General features: G+C 50.9%; 1 protein-coding gene across 1 annotated transcript; it reads right to left on the reverse strand.

Annotated features, from left to right (window-relative positions):
• Positions 1 to 7,962: 7,962 nt before the first annotated feature.
• LOC107972011 (proline-rich protein 13-like) lies at positions 7,963 to 8,905 on the reverse strand. The gene is given in 2 exon segments (XM_054687260.2): positions 7,963 to 8,224; positions 8,507 to 8,905. Coding segments are annotated over 2 exon segments (531 nt in total). The 5' UTR covers positions 8,850 to 8,905; the 3' UTR covers positions 7,963 to 8,036.
• Positions 8,906 to 21,520: the final 12,615 nt, after the last annotated feature.

A 21,520-nucleotide genomic window follows, 5' to 3' on the forward strand; every position in this document is an offset into this window, starting at 1 on the left:
ATGTGGGGTGACAATGCAACCCCAGACCCCTCATTTGCCATCCTTCAATCCCAGGCCAGGCCCAAAGGCCTTTGCTGATACAGCCCAGAGGGTGCTCGACACCCACCATGGCACAGTCACTCATAATGTAGTGGGATGGTCAAGGAGGTGCACGTAGGTGCAAGTCCCCATGAGCGTGGCCTCAGGGCATATTCCACAGGCTCAGGACCTCACTGAGGAGCCCACAGCCCTCCTTCAGGAGGCCGCGAACACAGTCCCACGGAGCAGTGCTCAGATGGGCAGACAGGCCCGCCAGCACTGAGGACCCCAGACCCCCCAGCGTGAGGCTCTGTCCAACTTTGCAGGGCTTTTACACTGGCCGGTCCCCATTGCTTCTCTGGTGAGATGTCCGAGTTGAATTGAATGTTGAAGGCCATGCATCTGATGGAGCTGACTGCTTTGCACACACGGTAAATCACCTCCTGGCTCCAAGGGTGGGCTGTGGAGACACAGCCTGATGGGAGGTAGTTCCACTCCACCATCAGTGGGGGCTGGGCTGCCCTGAGCCACAACCGCCCAGCTTCCTGCAGAGATGTCTGCCTGCTTCTCTCAGAGGCTGAGTGATGAGCCACCCCTGGCAAGGACCGGCCGCCAGGACAGGCTGGGAACTCTCCCCCAGCATCCTCGGCAGCCCCACCTGTGCCGATGATCTCCATGATAAGATTATGGATTGGCCTGGTTATAGCTCCGAGTGAGGGGGAGGGAGTCAGCAGTGGTGGACCCCCAGACATTCATGTGCCCAGCCCTGGCCCGCCTGCCCTCAGGCACAGCAAAAGGCACAACCACAGGCCCTGACTTGCCTCCCTACTCCCTGCACCCCACATGGGAATACTCAGAAAGTAACCTTCCCCCAATCATTTCTCTACCTTAATAACAGCATTGATAACTTTTAAGTTCTAGTAAGCTGAAAGTGTAAGATAAATGAGCTCCTGCCTTAGAAGGGGCATGGTTAGGCAGTGTGTGCCCAAGTGAGAGCCCCATGGTTGTTAGTAGAGGGTGGGAAGCTGGATGGCCCTGGCCACTCAGCACAGTGGAAGTACAATCCTCTCCTTCCAGGGAATCAAGGTCTCAAAGAGGCCAGAAAAAGGTGCATGGGTGACCTGCCAGGAAGCAGAAGGCTAGAAGGCCTTGCAGGAAACCCTAGACAGCATTCAGGATGCCTGAGAGGGCTGGGCTCATTCCAGCTTTCCTTGCTTTCACCCTGTCCACAAGAAAGCCTGCCCGCAGATGGCAGGTGGGCCTGAGGCTGCCAGTCAGTCACCAGGGGCTATAAGCACCTTGATTATGGCTCTTTCTTGAAGCAGCTGCTTAGGCCAGTTCTGGCAGAGCAGTTCCCTCATTATCTGCAGCTCCTTCTTCCAATCCCAGGTCTGCAGAGGGACCAGGAAGATAAGGGCTCAGGCTGTGCCCCACAACCTGCTCTGAGAAGTCTCTCTTTTTTTTTTTTTTTAACCTCTTCATTGATAGCCTTAGACTTCCAAATGAACTGACCAGCATGGAGCCTCCAGAAAAGGGCACAGAATTCTGTCTGGCACCCAGGAGGAAGGGGGTTCCCAGTGAGGGCAGGGCCAGTCTGCATGCACCTGTTCAGGAATGTTCTCCTCATAGCTCAGCCTCAAGGTGTAGACATCCTCTGTGAGCACGCAGTGTCATGGGAGCCCTTGCCCGGGGAGCAGTCCAGCTGCACACCTGGAATGTGATGGTTTTCCTCTTGAATGTGTGGTGCTAGGCCCCATGGCAGGCAGTGGAGAGGGAGATACACAGCCCACCAAGCTCAGAGCCCTGCCGCAGGCTTCTTCTCTGACACCTCTACCTGCTCTAGGTTCTTCTTGGCACTGAAGTCAGAAGCAGATGGGGTCCCTCCCAGGGCTGCTCTCTCCCACATTGACTGACAGCTCCCTAGAAGGGGACTCAGGCAGTGGGGGCAGTTTTTTGGGCAGAAGCACTGGAGTTAGGCTGGCCAGTTCATCACATACCCCCACATGACATGACACAAGGCAGGGGCAGTGGGACAAAGCCATCACCTTTTTTTCTATGGCATGACAAAGGGTTTTGTAAAGTTCAGGCTGATGTGGTTGAGCAGCTCCAGTGGGAATGGCTTGGGAAGCCGGGGCTGGTGGGCTTGGGTTTGAGTGATAGGCTATGGGCCTACAAGGAGTGGGTGGGCACTAAGTAAGTGCCCTGGTTGTCTGTCCACAGACCCAGAACAAGTGGCATCCCAGGAGCCTGTGGGGGGCTGGCAGAGACTTACTGGTTCCAGTAAAAGCCCCATGTGGATGCAGTGATGCTGCCTCACTGGCCCTTGGCTGTAATTACAAATGGATACATGAGGTCTCCATGCATCTTGCAGTTCGCAGTGGATGGGTTCCTACTGCTCATGGTAGGCACTGGAAGTGCTTCAGGAATGGCCAAGCTTGAATAAGCCAGGCTTGTTGGTGTGTGGCCCTCCAACCCAACGAGGACCCTCTTCCTTGCTCACCGTGGGAGTTCCACCTTCCAGTCATGGTTCTAGAGACACAATGGCCCCTCCTGGGTCCCTGGCAGGATGTGCTCAGTGACCCACAGTTGACAGGGCCCATCTCCAAGCCATTCTTCCAATTCCCACTGTTTGAATATCTATGATAACTGTATATCTGTGAGGAACCCGGGGCTGGTGGTCAGCACAGGGCCACCCAGAGCCAGTTGTCTTTCTACCTAAATGTGACCCTGGTCTGGGTGTCTCAGGGCCAGGCCCCTCCAGGTTGGAAGGCCTGGTCTTCAGCCCCTGGCCTCCATGCTCCTTTTCCCTCCGTTCAGTCCTGACACCAATACCTCCCACCCCTCTCAGGTCACCATTGGAGAAAATGCTCAAGAAGGACAAGCAGCTTCAGTCAACTCTGCTGAAGGTGGCAGATGGGTCCAGGCTCTTGAGCAGGGCTTGGACATGGTACCTGTGGATTCAGGCCTTGAGCAGTATGTGTAACTCTTTCAGGAAGGGAGAAAGAAGGGTGTTACCAGGACCCCGCACCCTGGAACAACCCATCTAGCACAGAAAATAGTTTACAGCTATCACGGGTGATTTTAATTTTCAACTTTAGGCTTCCATTTTCAAATTCCACAATGAACACATAAGGTGGAGTTCTGGTTTCAACACACACACACACACACACACACACACACACACACACTCTCCTGCCTCCTAGTGGGCAGAGATTTTTGTTCACAAAGAATCTTCTGCCAAATGCCTCCGAGGTACACGTAGGTCTTGGGGAGCCCACGGGCCAACTGTTTTGTGGGCACTCCTGTCTTCGGTAGGCAGGGTCCTCAGAGCTTTGAGACCTCCACAACCTTGCGCTGCTCTCCTGGGGCAGCCTTCATGCAGGGGTGTCCTGAGGACTTCCCAGGGCACCCAACTTCAGCACTGTCATCCAGTGTGCGTTTCATGGAATTTTTTTTCCCAGGAGAAATAACTTTATTTGAACTGAGAGCTGGAGAATGAGACAAGGACTTGAGACAGCATGAGTAGAGGTGAGGTTCCAAAACGGCAGTCAGAGCTCATCCACCAAACAGACTCCACTTTCCCAGCAACCTTGCAGTTAGTGCCACCAACAAGAGGTCCACTGGGAAATGTATTTGCCACAAAATTACCCAAGTATGCCAACATTACAAAAAAGATATAGATTTGTCTTTTTTTTTTATTACATATTTCTCTTTATTTATATATATATATATTTTTCTTTTTTTTTCTTTTTTATTGATCATTCTTGGGTGTTTCTCGCAGAGGGGGATTTGGCAGGGTCACAGGACAACAGTGGAGGGAAGGTCAGCAGATAAACAAGTGAACAAAGTTCTCTGGTTTTCCTAGGCAGAGGACCCTGCGGCCTTCCGCAGTGTTTGTGTCCCTGGGTACTTGAGATTAGGGAGTGGTGATGACTCTTAACGAACATGCTGCCTTCAAGCATCTGTTTAACAAAGCACATCTTGCACCGCCCTTAATCCATTCAACCCTGAGTGGATACAGCACATGTTTCAAAGAGCACAGGGTTGGGGGTAAGGTCACAGATCAACAGGATCCCAAGGCAGAAGAATTTTTCTTAGTACAGAACAAAATGAAAAGTCTCCCATGTCTACCTCTTTCTACACAGACACGGCAACCATCCGATTTCTCAATCTTTTCCCCACCTTTCCCCCCTTTCTATTCCACAAAACCGCCGTTGTCTTCATGGCCCGTTCTCAATGAGCTGTTGAGTACACCTCCCAGATGGGGTGGTGGCTGGGCAGAGGAGCTCCTCACTTCCCAGTAGGGGCGGCCGGGCAGAAGCGCCCCTCACCTCCCTGACGGGGCGGCTGGCCGGGCGGGGGGCTGACCCCCCCCACCTCCCTCCCGGACGGGGCGGCTGGCTGGGCGGGGGGCTGACCCCCCACCTCCCTCCCGGACAGGGCGGCTGGCCGGGCAGAGGGGCTCCTCACTTCCCAGTAGGGGCGGCCGGGCAGAGGCGCCCCTCACTTCCCCGACGGGGCGGCTGGCCCGGCGGGGGGCTGACCCCCCCACCTCCCTCCCGGATGGGGCGGCTGGCCGGGCAGAGGGGCTCCTCACTTCCCGGTAGGGGCGGCCGGGCAGAGGCACCCCTCACCTCCCAGACAGGGCAGCTGGCCGGGCGGGGGGCTGACCCCCCACCTCCCTCCCGGACAGGGCGGCTGGCCGGGCAGAGGGGCTCCTCACTTCCCAGTAGGGGCGGCCGGGCAGAGGTGCCCCTCACTTCCCCGACGGGGCAGCTGGCCCGGCGGGGGGCTGACCCCCCCGCCTCCCTCCCGGACGGGGCGGCTGGCCGGGTGGGGGGCTGACCCCCCCGCCTCCCTCCCAGATGGGGCGGCTGGACGGGCGGGGGGCTGACCCCCCCACCTCCCTCCCGGACGGGGCGGCTGGACGGGCGGGGGGCTGACCCCCCCACCTTCCTCCCAGACAGAGCGGCTGGCCGGGCAGAGGGGCTCCTCACTTCCCAGTAGGGGCGGCCGGGCAGAGGCGCCCCTCACCTCCTGGACGGGGCGGCTGGCCAGGCGGGGGGCTAACCCCCCCACCTCCCTCCCGGACGGGGCGGCTGGCCGGGCGGGGGCTGACCCCCCCACCTCCCTCCCAGACAGAGCGGCTGGCTGGGCAGAGGGGCTCCTCACTTCCCAGTAGGGGTGGCCGGGCAGAGGCGCCCCCCACCTCCTGGACAGGGCGGCTGGCCGGGCGGGGGGCTGATCCCCCCACCTCCCTCCCGGAGGGGGTGGCTGGCCAGGCGGGGGGCTGATCCCCCCACCTCCCTCCCGGACGGGGCGGCTGGCCGGGCGGGGGGCTGACCCCCCCACCTCCCTCCCGGATGGGGCGGCTGGCCGGGTGGGGGGCTGACCCCCCCACCTCCCTCCCGGACGGGGCGGCTGGCCGGGCAGAGGGGCTCCTCACTTCCCGGTAGGGGCGGCCGGGCAGAGGCGCCCCTCACCTCCCGGACGGGGCGGCTGGCCGGGCGGGGGGCTGACCCCCCCACCTCCCTCCCGGACGAGGAGGGAGGACGCTCCTCACTTCTCAGACGGGGTGGCTGTCGGGTGGAGGGGCTCCTCACTTCTCAGATGGGGCGGTTGCCAGGCAGAGGGTCTCCTCACTTCTCAGACAGGGCGGCCGGGCAGAGACGCTCCTCACATCCCGGACGGGGCGGCAGGGCAGAGGTGCTCCCCACATCTCAGACGATGGGCGGCCGGGCAGAGACGCTCCTCACTTCCCAGATGTGATGGCAGCCGGGAAGAGGCGCTCCTCACTTCCTAGATGGGATGGCGGTCGGGTAGAGACGCTCCTCACTTTCCAGACTGGGCAGCCAGGCAGAGGGGCTCCTCACATCCCAGACGATGGGCGGTCAGGCGGAGACGCTCCTCACTTCCCAGACGGGGTGGCTGCCAGGCAGAGCCTGCAATCTCGGCACTTAGGGAGGCCAAGGCAGGCGGCTGGGAGGTGGTTGTAGGGAGCCGAGATCACGCCACTGCACTCCAGCCTGGGCGCCATTGAGCACTGAGTGAACGAGACTCCGTCTGCAATCCCGGCGCCTCGGGAGGCCGAGGCTGGCGGATCACTCGCGGTTAGGAGCTGGAGACCAGCCCGGCCAACACAGCGAAACCCCGTCTCCACCAAAAAAATACGAAAACCAGTCAGGCGTGGCGGCGTGCGCCTGCAATCGCAGGCACTCGGCAGGCTGAGGCAGGAGAATCGGGCAGGGAGGTTGCAGTGAGCTGAGATGGCAGCAGTACCGTCCAGCTTCGGCTCGGCATCAGAGGGAGACCGTGGAAAGAGGGGAGAGGGGGGAGGGGGGAGGGGGGAGGGGAGAGGGGAGAGGGGAGAGGGAGCTCTATCTACCACCTTCAGTGGATTGTTTTTTCTCTCTGTTGATATTATCCTTTAATGCCTAGATTTTTCATCGTAATTAAATTTCCACAAAACCCCCAAATCGCAAGTGTTTTGTTTTTTTTTTTTTGAGACGGAGTTTTGCTTTTTTCGCCCAGGCTGTAGTGCAGTGGCACAATCTCGGCTCACAGCAACCTCTGCCTCCCAGGTTCAAGCAATTCTCCTGCCTCAGTCTCCCAAGTAGCTGGGATTACAGGTGCCCAAAACCACATTGTGGGGAAAAGAAAGAGAGATCAGATTGTTACTGTGTCTGTGTAGAAAGAAGTAGACATAGGAGACTCCATTTTGTTCCCTACTAAGAAAAATTCTTCTGCCTTCAGATGCTGTTAATCTGTAACCCTTCCCCCAACCCTGTGCTCCCTGAAACATGTGCTGTGTCAACTCTGGGTTAAATGGATTAAGGGCTGTGCAGGGTGTGCTTTGTTAAACAAATGCTTGAAGACAGCATGCTTGTTAAGAGTCATCACCACTCCCTAATCTCAAACCACTCCCTAATCTCAAGTACCCAGAGACACAAAACACTGCAGAAGGCCGCAGGGACCTCTGCCTAGGAAAGCCAGGTACTGTCCAAGGTTTCTCCCCATGTGAGAGTCTGAAATATGGCCTCGTGGGAAGGGAAAGACCTGACCGTCCCCCAGCCCGACACCCGACACCCGTAAAAGGTCTGTGCTGAGGAGGATTAGTAAAAGAGGAAGGAACGCCTTTTTGCAGTTGAGATAAGAGGAAGGCTTCTGTCTCCTGCTCATCCCTGGGCAATGGAATGTCTGGGTGTAAAGCTGATTGTATACTCCATCTACTGAGATAGGAGAAAACCGCCTTAGGGCTGGAGGTGGGACATGCTGGCAGCAATACTGTTCCTTAAGGCAATGAGATGTTTATGTATATGCACATCAAAAGCACAGCACTTTTTTCTTTACCTTGTTTATGGTGCAGAGACATTTGTTCACGTGTTTACCTTCTGACCTTCTCTCCACTATTATTCTATTATCCTGCCACGCCCGATAATGAGCAATAAATACTAAGGGAACGCAGCGGCCGGGGCTGGCGTGGATCCTCCATATGCTGAATGCCTGTCCCCTGGGCCCCTTTTTCTTTCTCTATACTTTGTCTCTGTGTCTCTTTCTTTTCTAAGTCTCTCATTCCACCTAACGAGAAACACCCACAGATGTGGAGGGGCAACCCACCCCTTCACACATCAGGCTAATTTTTCTATTTTCAGTAGAGACAAGGTTTCACCATGTTGGTCAGGTTGGTGTCAAACTCCTGACCTCCAGTGATCCACCTGCCTCGACCTCCCAAAGTGCTGGGATCACAGGCATGAACCACCACACCTGGCCCCAATCACAAATATTAAAAGAAGCAGTAAAAAATAACGTTTTACAGATCTTAAACTTGTCTTCAACATTTAGCTCATCATCTTTGGAAAATAGCTCCCCTGCTAAATTCATCAGCTATGTGATGTATCCAAGCAGCAAGAAGACAGTTGTGCCATAGCAATCCTCTTCCCATTTTCTCTAGGCACTCAAGGCTGAACTGCAGGGTGAGGACCGGGCAGGGGTAGGGGTGGGGAGCACAGGAGCTACTTTCAGTACAACATGGGATCTGAAGCTTGATGGGAGAGCAGAACTGGTGCGACTTGAGGGTCTGAATACAGGGTCCAGGGCCTGCATTCAGTCAGGTCACTGCTGGAAGAGGAGGAGGAAGAGGAGGAATGCTGGCCATGCTTCTGGTGCTTGTGCATCTTTTTATGAGTTTTCTTCTTTTTTCGTCTCTCTTTTTTTTTTTAGACAGAGTCTTGCTCTGTTATCCAGGCTGGAGTGCAGTGGCGCCATCTTGGCTCACTGCAACCTCCTCCCCCCAGGTTCAAGAGATTCTACTGCCTCAGCCTCCCAAGTAGCTGGGATTACAGGCACCCACCACCACACCCAGCTAATTTTTGTATTTTTAGTAGAGACAGGGTTTCACCATGTTGGCCAGGCTGGTCTCAAACTCCTGACCTCAGATGATCCACTCACCTCGCCCTCCCAAAGTACTGAGATTACAGGTATGAGCCACTGTGCCCAGCCTTCTGCATCTTCTTGTCCACTATCACTCCTTGTCCTAACATGTCAGGAGCCAAGGGATTCACAGGAGGCATTCCAGGGGCAGGTGGTGGGTATAAAGGAGGGTAGGGACCTTAGGGTTGGCATCCTGAATACTCTGGCTATAGCACAGGATGAGGGGGCCCACCTGCAGGGAAAGCTGGATTTCCCTGGGGAGCTCCTAGTTGGGGAGAAAAGGGGCCTGGAGGAAAGATTGTATTGGTAGGTGGTAGGTTGGCATGATTGGAACCTCCAGGGTACCTGATGTTGGGGGGATATGGATTTGGACCGGGCAGCTGGGCTTTGGGATTGCACATGTTTAGGTGTTTCCTCCAGCCTTTCCACCACAGCCTGGGTGGTGATGCCTCCTCCTTCCCAGTCTCATCATGGGATTTTAATGGTGGTTCTTTTTTTTTTTCTGAGACAGAGTCTTGCTGCGTCACCCAGGCTGGAGTACAGTGGCATAATCTCAGCTCACTGCAACCTCCGCCTCCCGGGTTCAAGTGATTCTCCTGCCTCAGCCTCCTGAGTAGCTGAGATTACAGGTGCCTGCCACCGCGCCCGACTAATTTTTGTATTTTTAGTAGAGATGTGGTTTCACCATCTTGGCCAGGCTGGTTTCGAACTCCTGACTTTGCGATCCACCTGCCTCGGCCTCCCAAAGTGCTGGGATTACAGGGGTGAGCCACCGTGCCCGGCTTAATGGTGGTTCTTTTAGGAAAGAGGAAAGGTTCTGTGAACAGCTATAGAGACACCACTGAGCTACAGATCTTTCCCACAACTGCTCTTAACAAGCAGTTAGGTCCTAGGAACACGAGTGGCTCCTCCCCAGGGAACTTGAGTACATGAGAGCTTTTGCTTTACACCCAAGCCAATCTCACCACACCAGTTGGTGGTGCTGTACTGCACAGACTTCCTCATTAAAAGACTGAAACTTTTAAAGTTTTTTGGTTTTTGTTTTTGTTTGTTTGTTTTTTACAAAACATCATTTATCCTTACGAATTTTGATTGGGCTGATGTCAAGCCCTGATTCAGTACTGCCTGATTTTTTTTTTTAGAATCACAACTCTGTTCTTTAAGTCATGGGCCATGAAGTCAGAAGGTGCTGGTGTGACAGCCTGAGATGCAGACCTGGGCTCCAGACGCACCTTCATGTGCTCATCTGTGACACAGAGACCCCAGAAGGGGTGGTGAGGTGCTGCCTGGCCCTGCTTCTGGGGACTCTCCCCAGAACAGACCACCTAACTTCCAAACCAACCCTCCATCGTGCACAGCGCTGAGCCCTTCTGCAGCTCCTCAATGCTGCAGAGCTCTGAGAAGTGGTCCAGCATGTTGCTGTCCAGGTGCAGTGACAAGCAGGTGCAGTGACACATGTCATCAGGTGCAGTGACACCATGAGCACTGGGTAAATCTCCTTCACCATCTCCTTGGGGGACTCCTGCAGGGAGAAGGCCCCAACAACTCTGATGAGAAACCACATGGCAGGAAGCAAGGACTTACCCTTTCCCCAGCCCAAAGTCCTGAGAATTATGCCGAAAATTCTGTTTCCCACTTTTAGGAAATATAAAAATTTTTTAAATTCCAGGTTTTATCCATACACACCATGCCAGCCTGCACGTGTGTGTGTGTGTGTGTGTACGTATGTGTGACAGGACATAGCCTGGACCTGTTGACTATTCCTGCAGACCAAGAAAAATTCTGATGGGGGAGATGGAAGAACAGAGGGAAAGAAAATGGCAGCTTTGCCTACTCCCTTGACCAGTGCTAAGGTCCCCAGGGCAAATGGATTTTGCCTTCAACTTCATGTTAATAGTATACAAAATGTATACTTTAAAATTTTTCCTACTTTCTTACTAACATCACAATTTATATCCTTATATATTGTGTGTATATTAACAGAGATTAAACAATTTTTCTTCGTTGAGACAGAGTCTTCACGCTGTTGCCCAGGCTGGAGAACAGTGGCGCCATCTCAGCTCACTGCAACCTCCGTCTCCTGGGTTCAAGTGATTCTCCTGCCTCAGCTTCCTGAGTACTTGGGATTACAGGTGACTGCCACCACACCTGGCTGGTTTTTGTATTTTTAGTAGAGATGGGGTTTCATCATATTGGCCAGGCTGCTCTCGAACTCCTGACTTTTCAAGTGATCGGCCTGTCTCAGCCTCCCAAAGTGCTGGGATTACAGGCATGAGCCACCATGACAAGTTGAGATTTAGCAATTTTAGGCACCATCATTATTATTGCGGAAAATTGTATATCTGCATCTATATTTACATTCAACAGAGCTTAATATTTTCATATGGTTTTATGATGCTGTCCAGCATAATTTCATTTTTCAACATAATGAACTCTCTTTAAGATTTTTTCTAGAAATATCCTGGTGTTGAACTTTTTTTTTTAATCTTTAAAAGTCTTTCTTTTTTTCTAATTTTTGAAGTACAATTTTTCTTGCATCAATTATTCTTGGTTGATAGTATTGTTTGTTTCATCACTTTGAAAATTTATCAGAACCTCCCATTTTTTCCAACTAACTTTTAAGCCATTTCTCCCTATATTCTTTTATTCTTTTTTTTTTTTATTGATCATTCTTGGGTGTTTCTCCCAGAGGGGGATTTGGCAGGGTCATAGGACAATAGTGGAGGGAAGGTCAGCACATAAACAAGTGAACAAAGGTCTCTGGTTTTCCTAGGCAGAGGACCCTGCAGCCTTCCGCAGTGTTTGTGTCCCTGGGTACTTGAGATTAGGGAGTGGTGATGACTCTTAACGAGCATGCTGCCTTCAAGCATCTGTTTAACAAAGCACATCTTGCACCGCCCTTAATCCATTTAACCCTGAGTGGACACAGCACATGTTTCAGAGAGCACAGGGTTGGGGGCAAGGTCATAGATCACCAGCATCCCAAGGCAGAAGAATCTTTCTTGGTACAGAACAAAATGGAGTCTCCTATGTCTGCTTCTTTCTACACAGACACAGCAACAATCTGATTTCTCTATCTATTCCCCACATTTCCCCCTTTTCTATTCCACAAAACCGCCATCGTCATCATGGCCCGTTCTCAATGAGCTGTTGGGTACACCTCCCAGAAGGGGTGGCGGCCGGGCAGAGGGGCTCCTCACTTCCCAGGAGGGGCGGCCGGGCAGAGGTGCCCCCCACCTCCCGGACGGGGTGGCGGCCGGGTGGAGGCGCCCCCCACCTCCCTCCCGGATGGGGCGGCTGGCCGGGCGGGGGCTGCCCCCCGCCTCCCTCCCGGACGGGGCGGCTGGCCGGGCGGAGACACTCCTCACTTCTCAGATGGGGCGGCTGCCGGGCGGAGGGGCTTCTCACTTCTCAGACGGGGCGGCCGGGCAGAGACGCTCCTCACCTCCCAGACGGGGTCGCGGCCGGGCAGAGGCGCTCCTCACATCCCAGACGGGGCGGCGGGGCAGAGGGGCTCCTCACATCCCAGACGATGGGCCACCGGGCAGAGACGCTCCTCACTTCCTAGACGGGATGGCGGCCGGGAAGAGGTGCTCCTCACTTCCCAGACTGGGCGGCTGGGCAGAGGGGCTCCTCACATCCCAGACGGGGTGGCGGCCGGGCAGAGGCTGCAATCTCGGCACTTTGGGAGGCCAAGGCAGGCGGCTGGGAGGTGGAGGTTGTAGCTAGCCGAGATCACGCCACTGCACTCCAGCCTGGGCAACATTGAGCACTGAGTGAGCGAGACTCCGTCTGCAATCCCGGCACCTCAGGAGGCCGAGGCTGGCAGATCACTCGCGGTTAGGAGCTGGAGACCAGCCCGGCCAACACAGCGAAACACCGTCTCCACCAAAAAAATATGAAAACCAGTCAGGCGTGGTGGCGCGCGCCTGCAATCGCAGGCACTCGGCAGGCTGAGGCGGGAGAATCAGGCAGGGAGGTTGCAGTGAGCCGAGATGGCAGCAGTACAGTCCAGCTTCGGCTCGGCATCAGAGGGAGACCGTGGAAAGAGAGGGAGAGGGAGACCGTGGGGAGAGGGAGACGAGGGAGAGGGAGGGGGGAGGGGGAGGGGAGGGGGGAGAAGGAGAGGGAGAGACTCTTTTATTCTTTTTATATGACTTTTTTTTTTTTTTTGAGACAGACTTTCAGTCAGTCGCCAGGCTGGAGTGCAGTGGCATGATCTCAGCTCAGTGCAACCTCCACCTCCCAGGTTCAAGCGATTCTCCTGCCTCAGTCTCGCCAGTAGCTGGGACTACAGGCGCACACCACCATGCCCAGCCACTTTTTGTATTTTTTCTTTTTTTTTTTTTTGAGACAGAGTCTCACTCTGTTGCCCAGGCTGGAGTGCAGTGGCACGATCTCGGCTCACCACAACCTCCACCTCCTGGGTTCACACCATTCTCCTGCCTCAGCCTCCCAAGTAGCTGGGACTACAGGTGCCCACCGCCATGCCTGGCTAATTTTTTTGGTATTTTTAGTGGAGACGGGGTTTCACTGTGTTAGCCAGGATGGTCTCGATCTCCTGACCTCGTGATCCGCCCGCCTTGGCCTCCCAAAGTGCTGGGATTACAGGCATGAGCCACCACGCCTGCCACTTTTTGTATTTTGAGTAGAGATGGGGTTTCACCATGTTGGCCAGGATGATCTCGATCTCTTGACTTCGTGATCTGCCCACCTTGGCCTCTCAAAGTGTTGGGATTACAGGCATGAGCCACCGCACCCGGCCATAAGACTCTTTTTATAAATATATTGGTCTACTTGATGGTATCAGGTAAGTCTCATATTTCATCCTTATTTTTTTCATCATTTTTTAAAATTGGCTTCCAGGACTCAATACTTGTGAATAATGTTCAATTTCCTGTTTCCTGATTCCTTCTTCTGCTTCATGAAGTTTGCTGTTGTGTCTGCAGTGAATTTATAAAACTCAGTTATTGCATCTTTCAACTCCACAATATCTGTTGGCTTTTTGAAAATAATTTTTATCTCTTTATTGATATCTCATTTTGCTCATTCATTATTTTAAAATTTCACTTAGTTGTCTATTTGTGTTTTATTTTTTGTTCATTGAGCATGCTTAAGATGATAATTCTGAATTCTTTATCAGATATGCAAAAATCTTTACCTCTTAAGATTCAATTTCTGGAGATTTATTTTGTTCCTTCAAGTGGGGCCTATTTTCTGCCTTCTCTATATGCCCTGTGATTTTTTTTAAAATGAAATCTGGTGATTTAATAACATAAGAAAGTGCTGTGGCTCACACGTGTAATCCCAGCACTTTGGGATGCCGAAGGGGGCGGATCACCTGAAGCCAGGAGTTCAAGACCAGCCTGGCCAACATGGTGAAACCCCACTCTACTAAAAATACAAAAATTAGCTAGGTGTGGTGGCGGGCGCCTGTAATCCCAGCTACTCAGGAGGCTGAGGCAAGAGAATCACTTGAACCTGGGAGCCCGAGATTGTAGCGAGCCAAGATTGTGCCACTGCACTCTAGCCTGGGCAACAAGAGCAAAACTCCGTCCAAAAAAAAGAAACAAAGAAATTCCAGGACACCAGGGACAGATGACACATTTTCTGCTATATAATTTCAAGTCCTATGGAGGTTTAAAACATAAATCTACAAAAAAATTAGACTAAAAAATTTTATGTGCACAAAGTGTCTTATTAAATTATTTCACTTAAAATTTTTCTCTTTCCTAGTAGGACCTAATCTTGGAAATTTAAACTCTATATGCCAACAGCCTGTACTATAGGGAGTTTACTATATGTACTCATTTCATAGATTTCCTGCAAAAACTTTTGTCATAAGAAAACTTAGAACATTGTTATACATATAGTAAATTCCCAATTGTTACCTTATTTCTCAATTATTATTTTATACTTCTGTCTTCTTTAATATGAAGATTACCATGGCTGTGTTTTCACTTTCTGAATTGTCATATGTCACATTTGTCTGTAATTTTGGTTTCAAAAGTGCTAAAATAACATGCTTGAATGTATATGTTAAAATGAAGTAAGATATAATTAATAATTTATTAAGATATTTGGCTGTATGTGTAATTAACTATAGGCAGAATATTATTATTAGCATTTCCATCCATGTTCCTAAACCTTTATCTGAATGTTAGTACAACTTATTCCTTATTTTTTATATATCGATGTTTTATACCCTACATACTATATTTATATTGTCCTTGTATTTAGAAATGTAAGACTTTTCTTCTAAAGGCTAGATTACAGCCTTACTATTTTATGTAAGAAGAGCAGCAATGTATCAATAGTATAATTTAAGTTTCTCTAGTATTATTTACATTTTTATTCCTTAAAACTTTCTCATCAAAGCTCTTTATGAATAATTATAATGTGTTTTCTCTGAAATGTTGTTGCCCTGTCGGCTAATGATTCAAAATTCATGCTCTTCATGGCTGCACAGGCAAAATTGAAAATTGTAGTCATCTGGCCAGGGCGACAGCTCACGCCTGTAATCCCAGCACTTTGTGAGGCCGAGGCGGGTAGATCACTTTAGGTCAGGAGTTCGAGACCAGCTTGGCCAACATGGCGAAACTCCATCTCTACTAAAAATACAAAAATTAGTTGGGCGTGGTGGTGGGTGCCTGTAATCCCAGCTAGTCAGGAGGCTGAGGCAGGAGAATCGCTTCAACCCAGGAGGTGGAGGTTGCAGTGAGCTGCGATCCTGCCACCACACTCCAGCCTAGGTGACAGAGCAAGACTCCGTCTAAAAAAAAAAACAAGTAGTTATCTAGAATAAACACTATGTTTACTCAGGATTTTATGGGTTAAAGTTTATCTTAATTATGTTTTGTAATTTTATATTTCTGTATTTTTTTTAGAGTAGGCTGCCTCACATCAGTTCATTGTGTTTCTGGTTTCTACAAATTACAGTATACAAATCAGAATTTTTTGGATTAATGTTTGTTTTAACTCTGTTTTGCAATTTTGTATTTCTGTATTTTGTGTTTTAGGGTGGTCCACTTCACATCAGCTTATTGTGTTTTTAGTTTTAATTTATATATTATAATTTTGTATGACAATATTCAACTCTGTACACCTTAAGACAGTGTGGGACAAAAGTCAAATATGAATCAGCCCTATGTCTATTGTCAATATAATTATTTATGTGTTTGTTTGCTTGTATAAATATTACCCCATTTTGTTTATGATTTGTATATTTTTATTCTTGGCTGGTGGCCAATAATGTTTGATTCTGTCTAGGTGAGTAGTCATGGAAATTGTCTTAATTTTAAAATCTATTTATTGTTTATATTATTTTAGTGTGAGAGAAATACTTTTGTGGTTCGTAGGTAAATTTTGAACAAGTTTATAACTTTTAGTTGTCAATTTAAATTGTGATTGTGGTAAAAATACATAACATAAAATTTATAATCTTCTATTTTATTATACAGTTCAGTCATGTTAAGTGTATTTACATTGTCATGCAACATATCTGTAAAATTTTTTTCTCTTGCAAAACTAAAACTCCATACACATGAAGTGACAGGAGTTTGAGACTATCCTGGGCAACATCTTAGATGACAACTCTATTAAAAAATAATATAATAAAGTTAAAAAAGAAATATATATGCCCAGAGCCTGGACAACACTGCAAGATCACATCTCTTCTAAAAAGATGGATGGATGGAGAGGTAGGTAGGTAGGTAGATAGGTAGATAGATAGATAGATAGATAGGATTAAGCCAGGTGTGGTAGCTTATGCCTGTAATCCTAGCACTTTGGGAGGCTGAGGTGGGTGGATCATTTGAGATCTGGTGTTCAAGACTAGCCTGGCCAACATGGTGAAACCCCATCTCTACTAAAAATACAAAAAGTAGCCGGATGTGGTGGTACATGCCTGTGATTCCAACTACTCAGGAGGCTGAGGCAGGAGAACTGCTTGAACTCGGGAGACCGAGGTTATAGTGAGCAAAGATGGTGCCACTGCACTTCAGCCTGGGCGACAGAGCGAGACTCCGTCTCAAAAAAAAAAAAATATATATATATATATACACACACACACACACACTAGTTGTGTATAAATGTGTGTGTATGCACATTCATCTGTGTGTAGCTTAATTCATTCAATTAGTCTATTATTAAAAGACATTTAAATTACCTCCAAACATTCATTACAATGAGCAAGGTTTCAGTGAATTTTCCTTATTATCGGTTTTCTTTTCTTTGTTTTTTCTTTCTTTCTTTTTTTTTTTTTTTTGAGGCAGAGTCTCCCTTTGCTGCCCAGGCTGGAGTGCAATGGTGCAATCTCAGCTCACTGCAACCTCTGCCTCCCGGATTCAAGCGATTCTCCTGCCTCAGCCTCCTGAGTAGCTGGGTTTACAGGTGCCTGCCACCACGCCCAGCTAATTTTTGTATTTTTAGTAGAGACAGGTTTTCGCCATGTTGCCCAGGCTGGTCTCGAACTCCTGACCTCAAGTGATCTGCCCGCCTCCCAAAGTGCTGGGATTACAGGCGTGAGCCACCGCGCCCGGCTTTATTATCTGTTTTTAAACTCTCAACCTAAACAACAAACAGAGAAAGGCTCTCTCAAAGAAAAGATGTTTATTTGGGAGTAGGGCATTGCAACGGGAATACATGAGATTCACCACTACCTACCGCCCAGGACTGCCGCGCAGCTCAAATAAATTTTTGAAAAGCACCTCTGCACTCCAGACTGGGCGACAGAGCGAGACTCTGTCTCTGTCTCAGAAAAAAAAGAAAAGACAAAGACAAAAAAGAAAACCGCCTCAAAAAATTTTTAAAAAGTGCCTCTCGAGGCCTTGTGCACACGGAGTGACATGACCTGCTGAGGTCAAGGCAAGCTTTCCACCCTCCGTGGCTGGGAAATCTCCTGCCTAGCTTCAAGATGAATCAAGGCCAGGGCGCCTCCCACCTCTCGGGAGGAAACCTGACGCCTGACCGCTTAATGGGTGTGTCCACAAGTTGCCACCTAAGGAGGAAGGGAGGGGGAAGCTACGCAGCCTTGATAGCAGCCGGGAACCCTGAGTCCCGGACCCGCACAGCGCAGAGGACCCCAGCAGCGCACTTGTCCCTTTCGCCCTGGCCTTGCCGCGGCGGCGGGGAGAAGAGGGTGGGACGGTCTGACCTCCGCAGCCAATGAAAGCAGCGAGTTCCTGGTCCGATCCCCAGCGCGACTCCTCAGTGGTCACCTCCCGGGCAACGGGCCACCGACCCTCGGCACCCCAAGACAATTGTCAGGCGGAGGGTGAGCCCCGGTTCCTGGGCGGCGGGTGCGGATTGGGATGGGCGCGGAGCCAGGTGGCGTGAGCCTGCAGACCTCCGTGCTCGGAGTGCGCGCGCCACAGTGGAGCCCGCCGCGTCGCTGACCGGGTGCGCGCTGCTCTTCCTGCTCTGGGTGCGCGGGAAGGGGCTGGGTGTCCGCGCGCCCCTTCCTCCTGCCGCTCTTGGTACCTTCCACATCTACTAACGCCTGTGCGCCGGGTGGTGTGGAAGCGCAGCATCGCCGGTGGGACAGCCAGAAACAGAAGAGCACGCCTGGCGTGGCAGGGGCCCAGAGCCACGGGAACACGGGTGACAGGGACAGCGGGACTTAAGGCAGCAAGGGAGGTGCGGTGCAGGAGGGAGCCAGGACTTCATGGAGAGCTGGCATTGGAGGGCGATTGGAACCAAAAAAAAAAAAAAAAAAAAAAAAAGGTGCGGGGGGAACAGAACAGGCAAAGGCAACAGAGGAGCACAACATTGCCCCGATGTTAGCTGTGTGCAGGGCATGTGCGGGTACCTGGGGCGGATATAAAGAATGCTAAGATAGGCCGGGTGCAGTGGCTCATGCCTGTAATCCCAGCACTTTGGGAGGCCGAGGCGGGCAGATCACGAGGTCAGGAGTTCGAGAGCAGCCTGGCCAACATGGTGAAACCCCGTCTCTACTAAAAATACAAAAATTAGCTGGGAGTGGTAGCGGGCGCCTGTAATCTCAGCTACTCGGTAGGCTGAGGCAGGAGAATCGCTTGAACCCGGGAGGCAGAGGTTGCAGTGAGCCGAGATCACGCCATTGCACTCCAGCCTGTGCGACAGAGCGAGACTCCTTCTCAAAAAAAAAAACAAAAAACAAAAAACAAAAACAAGAATCTTAACAGAAAGGTGCCCAACAGTCAGGTAACTCACCAGGCCCCAGCGTCTCAGGAGGAAAGGCTTCCGGGAGGCGGAACTGGGCCTAGCGATTGGGAAATGGAGGAAATGATTGGGCGAAGGTGTGTGGGTAGAAGGAATGGTATGAGCAAAGGCCGGGAAAGGAGAAAGCGTAGGGCAGGAGGAGGAGAAGATTCGAAAGCCAGCTTGGAGCTAGGTTGGAGAGGGGCCTTGCTGCCAGGTTTGAGTTTTGAGCAAGGTGCTTCTGTCGGGTTTAGAGGAGAGGACTAAAGTTAAAAGGTGGAACTCAGCCCAGGATCCGGAGGGAAGAGCCTCACAGTCTCTGGTGACGGAGGGTTCACTCCTTGACAGGTGCAGTTGTTCCATGTCCCAGCTGGAGCCTATTCTGCGTCCAGGGCTGGCCTGGTTTTGGGTCCTGAGCTGTTTCTTGGCTCCCGCTGCCCCTCCTTCTGTTCCTTTCTTGCTGGCATCAGGTTGCAGAGAGCTTCTGTTTCCTGCTGCCACCCTTCCATAGGCATAGCAGCCTCTGTATTCTGTGAGCTCCGCTTCGGGTGCTGCAGCAAGAGCCTGAACATGGATGGGGAGAGCCGCTTCTATGAGGGATGAGACCTCGGATCTGGTTGGGGGAAGGCAGAGTCTCGAAGCGCTTTGCCTGCTGCCCTTGGTTCTGCCGGTCACAGTCTTAGCCCCAGTGCCCTGCCTACCCTTTCTCCTCAATTGCATCCTCTTTCCCAGCTATTTCCACGAGTTTAGATTCTCCATTTTTCTTCCTGTCTCCTCCATCAGAGTATGAGCTCTTGGAAATCAGGGACACTTATCTGACTCACCTCTGGCCAATGAGGCCTGGCTCCAAGCAGCCTAGTCAGCACTTCTTAACCTCAACTAAACTGCAGGGTTCACTGTGGGCAGGAAGACAAGAGTCCCAGCTGGACTAGCCACTGCCCTGGACCTGCCATGAGCCATTGATGTCCATTATTTCTAATGCTCACAGCAACCCTGGTAGGTCTTGTGCCGGTTTTACAAATGGGGAAAATTGAGTTTCTGGCTGTGAGTCGTGTGTCCAGGATGGCCTAGCTAGTCAATGGGGCTGGAATCCAGATTACCCTGATTTCAGAGCCAAAATTCTTGACGATTTTTTCCCATCCATTCCCTTCCCTCCTGTAGTTCTGGTTCTGTTGCCTCATCCCTGGCCTGTTGTAATAGCTGTCTGACCAGTTGCCCTTTTTCCAGGTACCTCTCACCTCTCTTTGACCTACACATAGTCCCAAGAGTGGGCTTTCATGGCATTGGCTCCCTGCCTAAAATCTTGGCTGGCTCTAGTCAGGATCCAATCCACCCAGTGCCTCAGGCTTTCTGACTTCTGCATTCACTTCATGTGACTCTCCAGCTTAAATACAGTGCCCCAACTCAGTCCGTCCCACCTCTGGGGTTGTATCAAGTCCTGGGGCTGCAGAGATGGGAAGGGAGGCATGTTTGGCCATGGAATTTGACCACTTGTTCCTTCACCCCTTACTCACAAGAATCCCTTCATCAACACCTGCCCCCTCCCAGCTCCCTGGCCTCTTATAGTAGGAAAGCCCTTTTCCATGTGGAGCTGTTTGCCTGGCCAGCTCCAGTGCAATTTTCTCTAGGAGGCCTGACCAGTATTTGACCAGACTTTTGGTTGCAAGTAAAAGAAGCTAAAATCATACTTGCTTGAGCAAGAAGGGATTTTAAAGTCCAGGAGTAAAACTGGATCAGGCATGGCTGGATCCAGGATCCTTCTCTTCCCCATTTCCATCTTTTCATACATCTGCCATTTCTTGTCTCTGCTTTTCTCTAGGTTGACTTCATTCTTTGCAGCCTGTCTTCCTGTAGAGGCCCCAGAAGTTTCCTGGCTTACAGTCAACCAACTTAGCAACTCCCACAAAGGCAGAGTGCCTTTCCTAAAACCAGTCTTGTTGGCTTGATTTGGGTCATAGGCCCGTCTCTAAACCTGTCTCTGTGGCCAGGAGGATAAAATCAGCCTTTAGTCATGTGCCTTCTGGGGCACAGTGAGTAGAATTAGCCTTACCTGAGCCAAAGGAAGACAGGGATTGTTAGAAGTAGATGAAGAGGGGCTGGGCGCAGTGGCTCATACCTGTAATCCCAGCACTTTGGGAGGCTGAGGCGGGCAAATCACTTGAGGTCTGGAGCTCAAGACCAGTGTGGCCAACATGGAGAAACCCTGTCTCTACTAAAAATACAAAAATTCACCAGGCGTAGTGGCAAACACCTGTAATCCCAGATACTCGGGAAGCTGAGGAAAGAGAACCTCTTGAACCTGGGAGGTGGAGGTTTCAGTGAGCTGATATCACCCTACTGCACTCCAGCCTGAATGACAGAGTGAGACTCTGTCTCAAAAAAAAATGGGTGGTCGCAGGTCAAAACAACAGATCTCCACTTTTCCTGCTCTTGTTCATCTCAGTAGGAAGGGAACACTTCCTTCCGTGTTCCTAATGGGCTTGTCATCCTGGGACATTTGTTCTCTGTGTTTGAGCTCTAGTCACTTACATTAGAGGTTTTGCAAAAGCTCTTTCTTTCATTGGCTTGGTGGTCCTTCCTTGCCCCTTTTCTTTCCCTCAAGGTGATAAATGAGTTAGCACATACAAATGTTTAGAACAGGGCTTGGCATGTAATAAGCCTCAATAAGTGTTAGCTATTATCCTATGGACTATTACCGTGAGCACATCGATTCTTCCAGACCTGAAATTCAACAATCCTGGCTATGAATCTGGGCTTTGCCATTTACTAGTTATGTGACCTTGATCAAGTTATTTTGCCACTGAGTTTCCTCATCTACAAAATGGTGTCATCCTAACTTACTGGGATTGTTGTGAGAATCAAACAAGACAGTGTGCAATAGACACATAGCACA

Source organism: Pan troglodytes, chromosome 6 (genome assembly GCF_028858775.2).
Source record: "Pan troglodytes isolate AG18354 chromosome 6, NHGRI_mPanTro3-v2.0_pri, whole genome shotgun sequence".
Lineage (NCBI taxonomy): Eukaryota > Metazoa > Chordata > Mammalia > Primates > Hominidae > Pan > Pan troglodytes.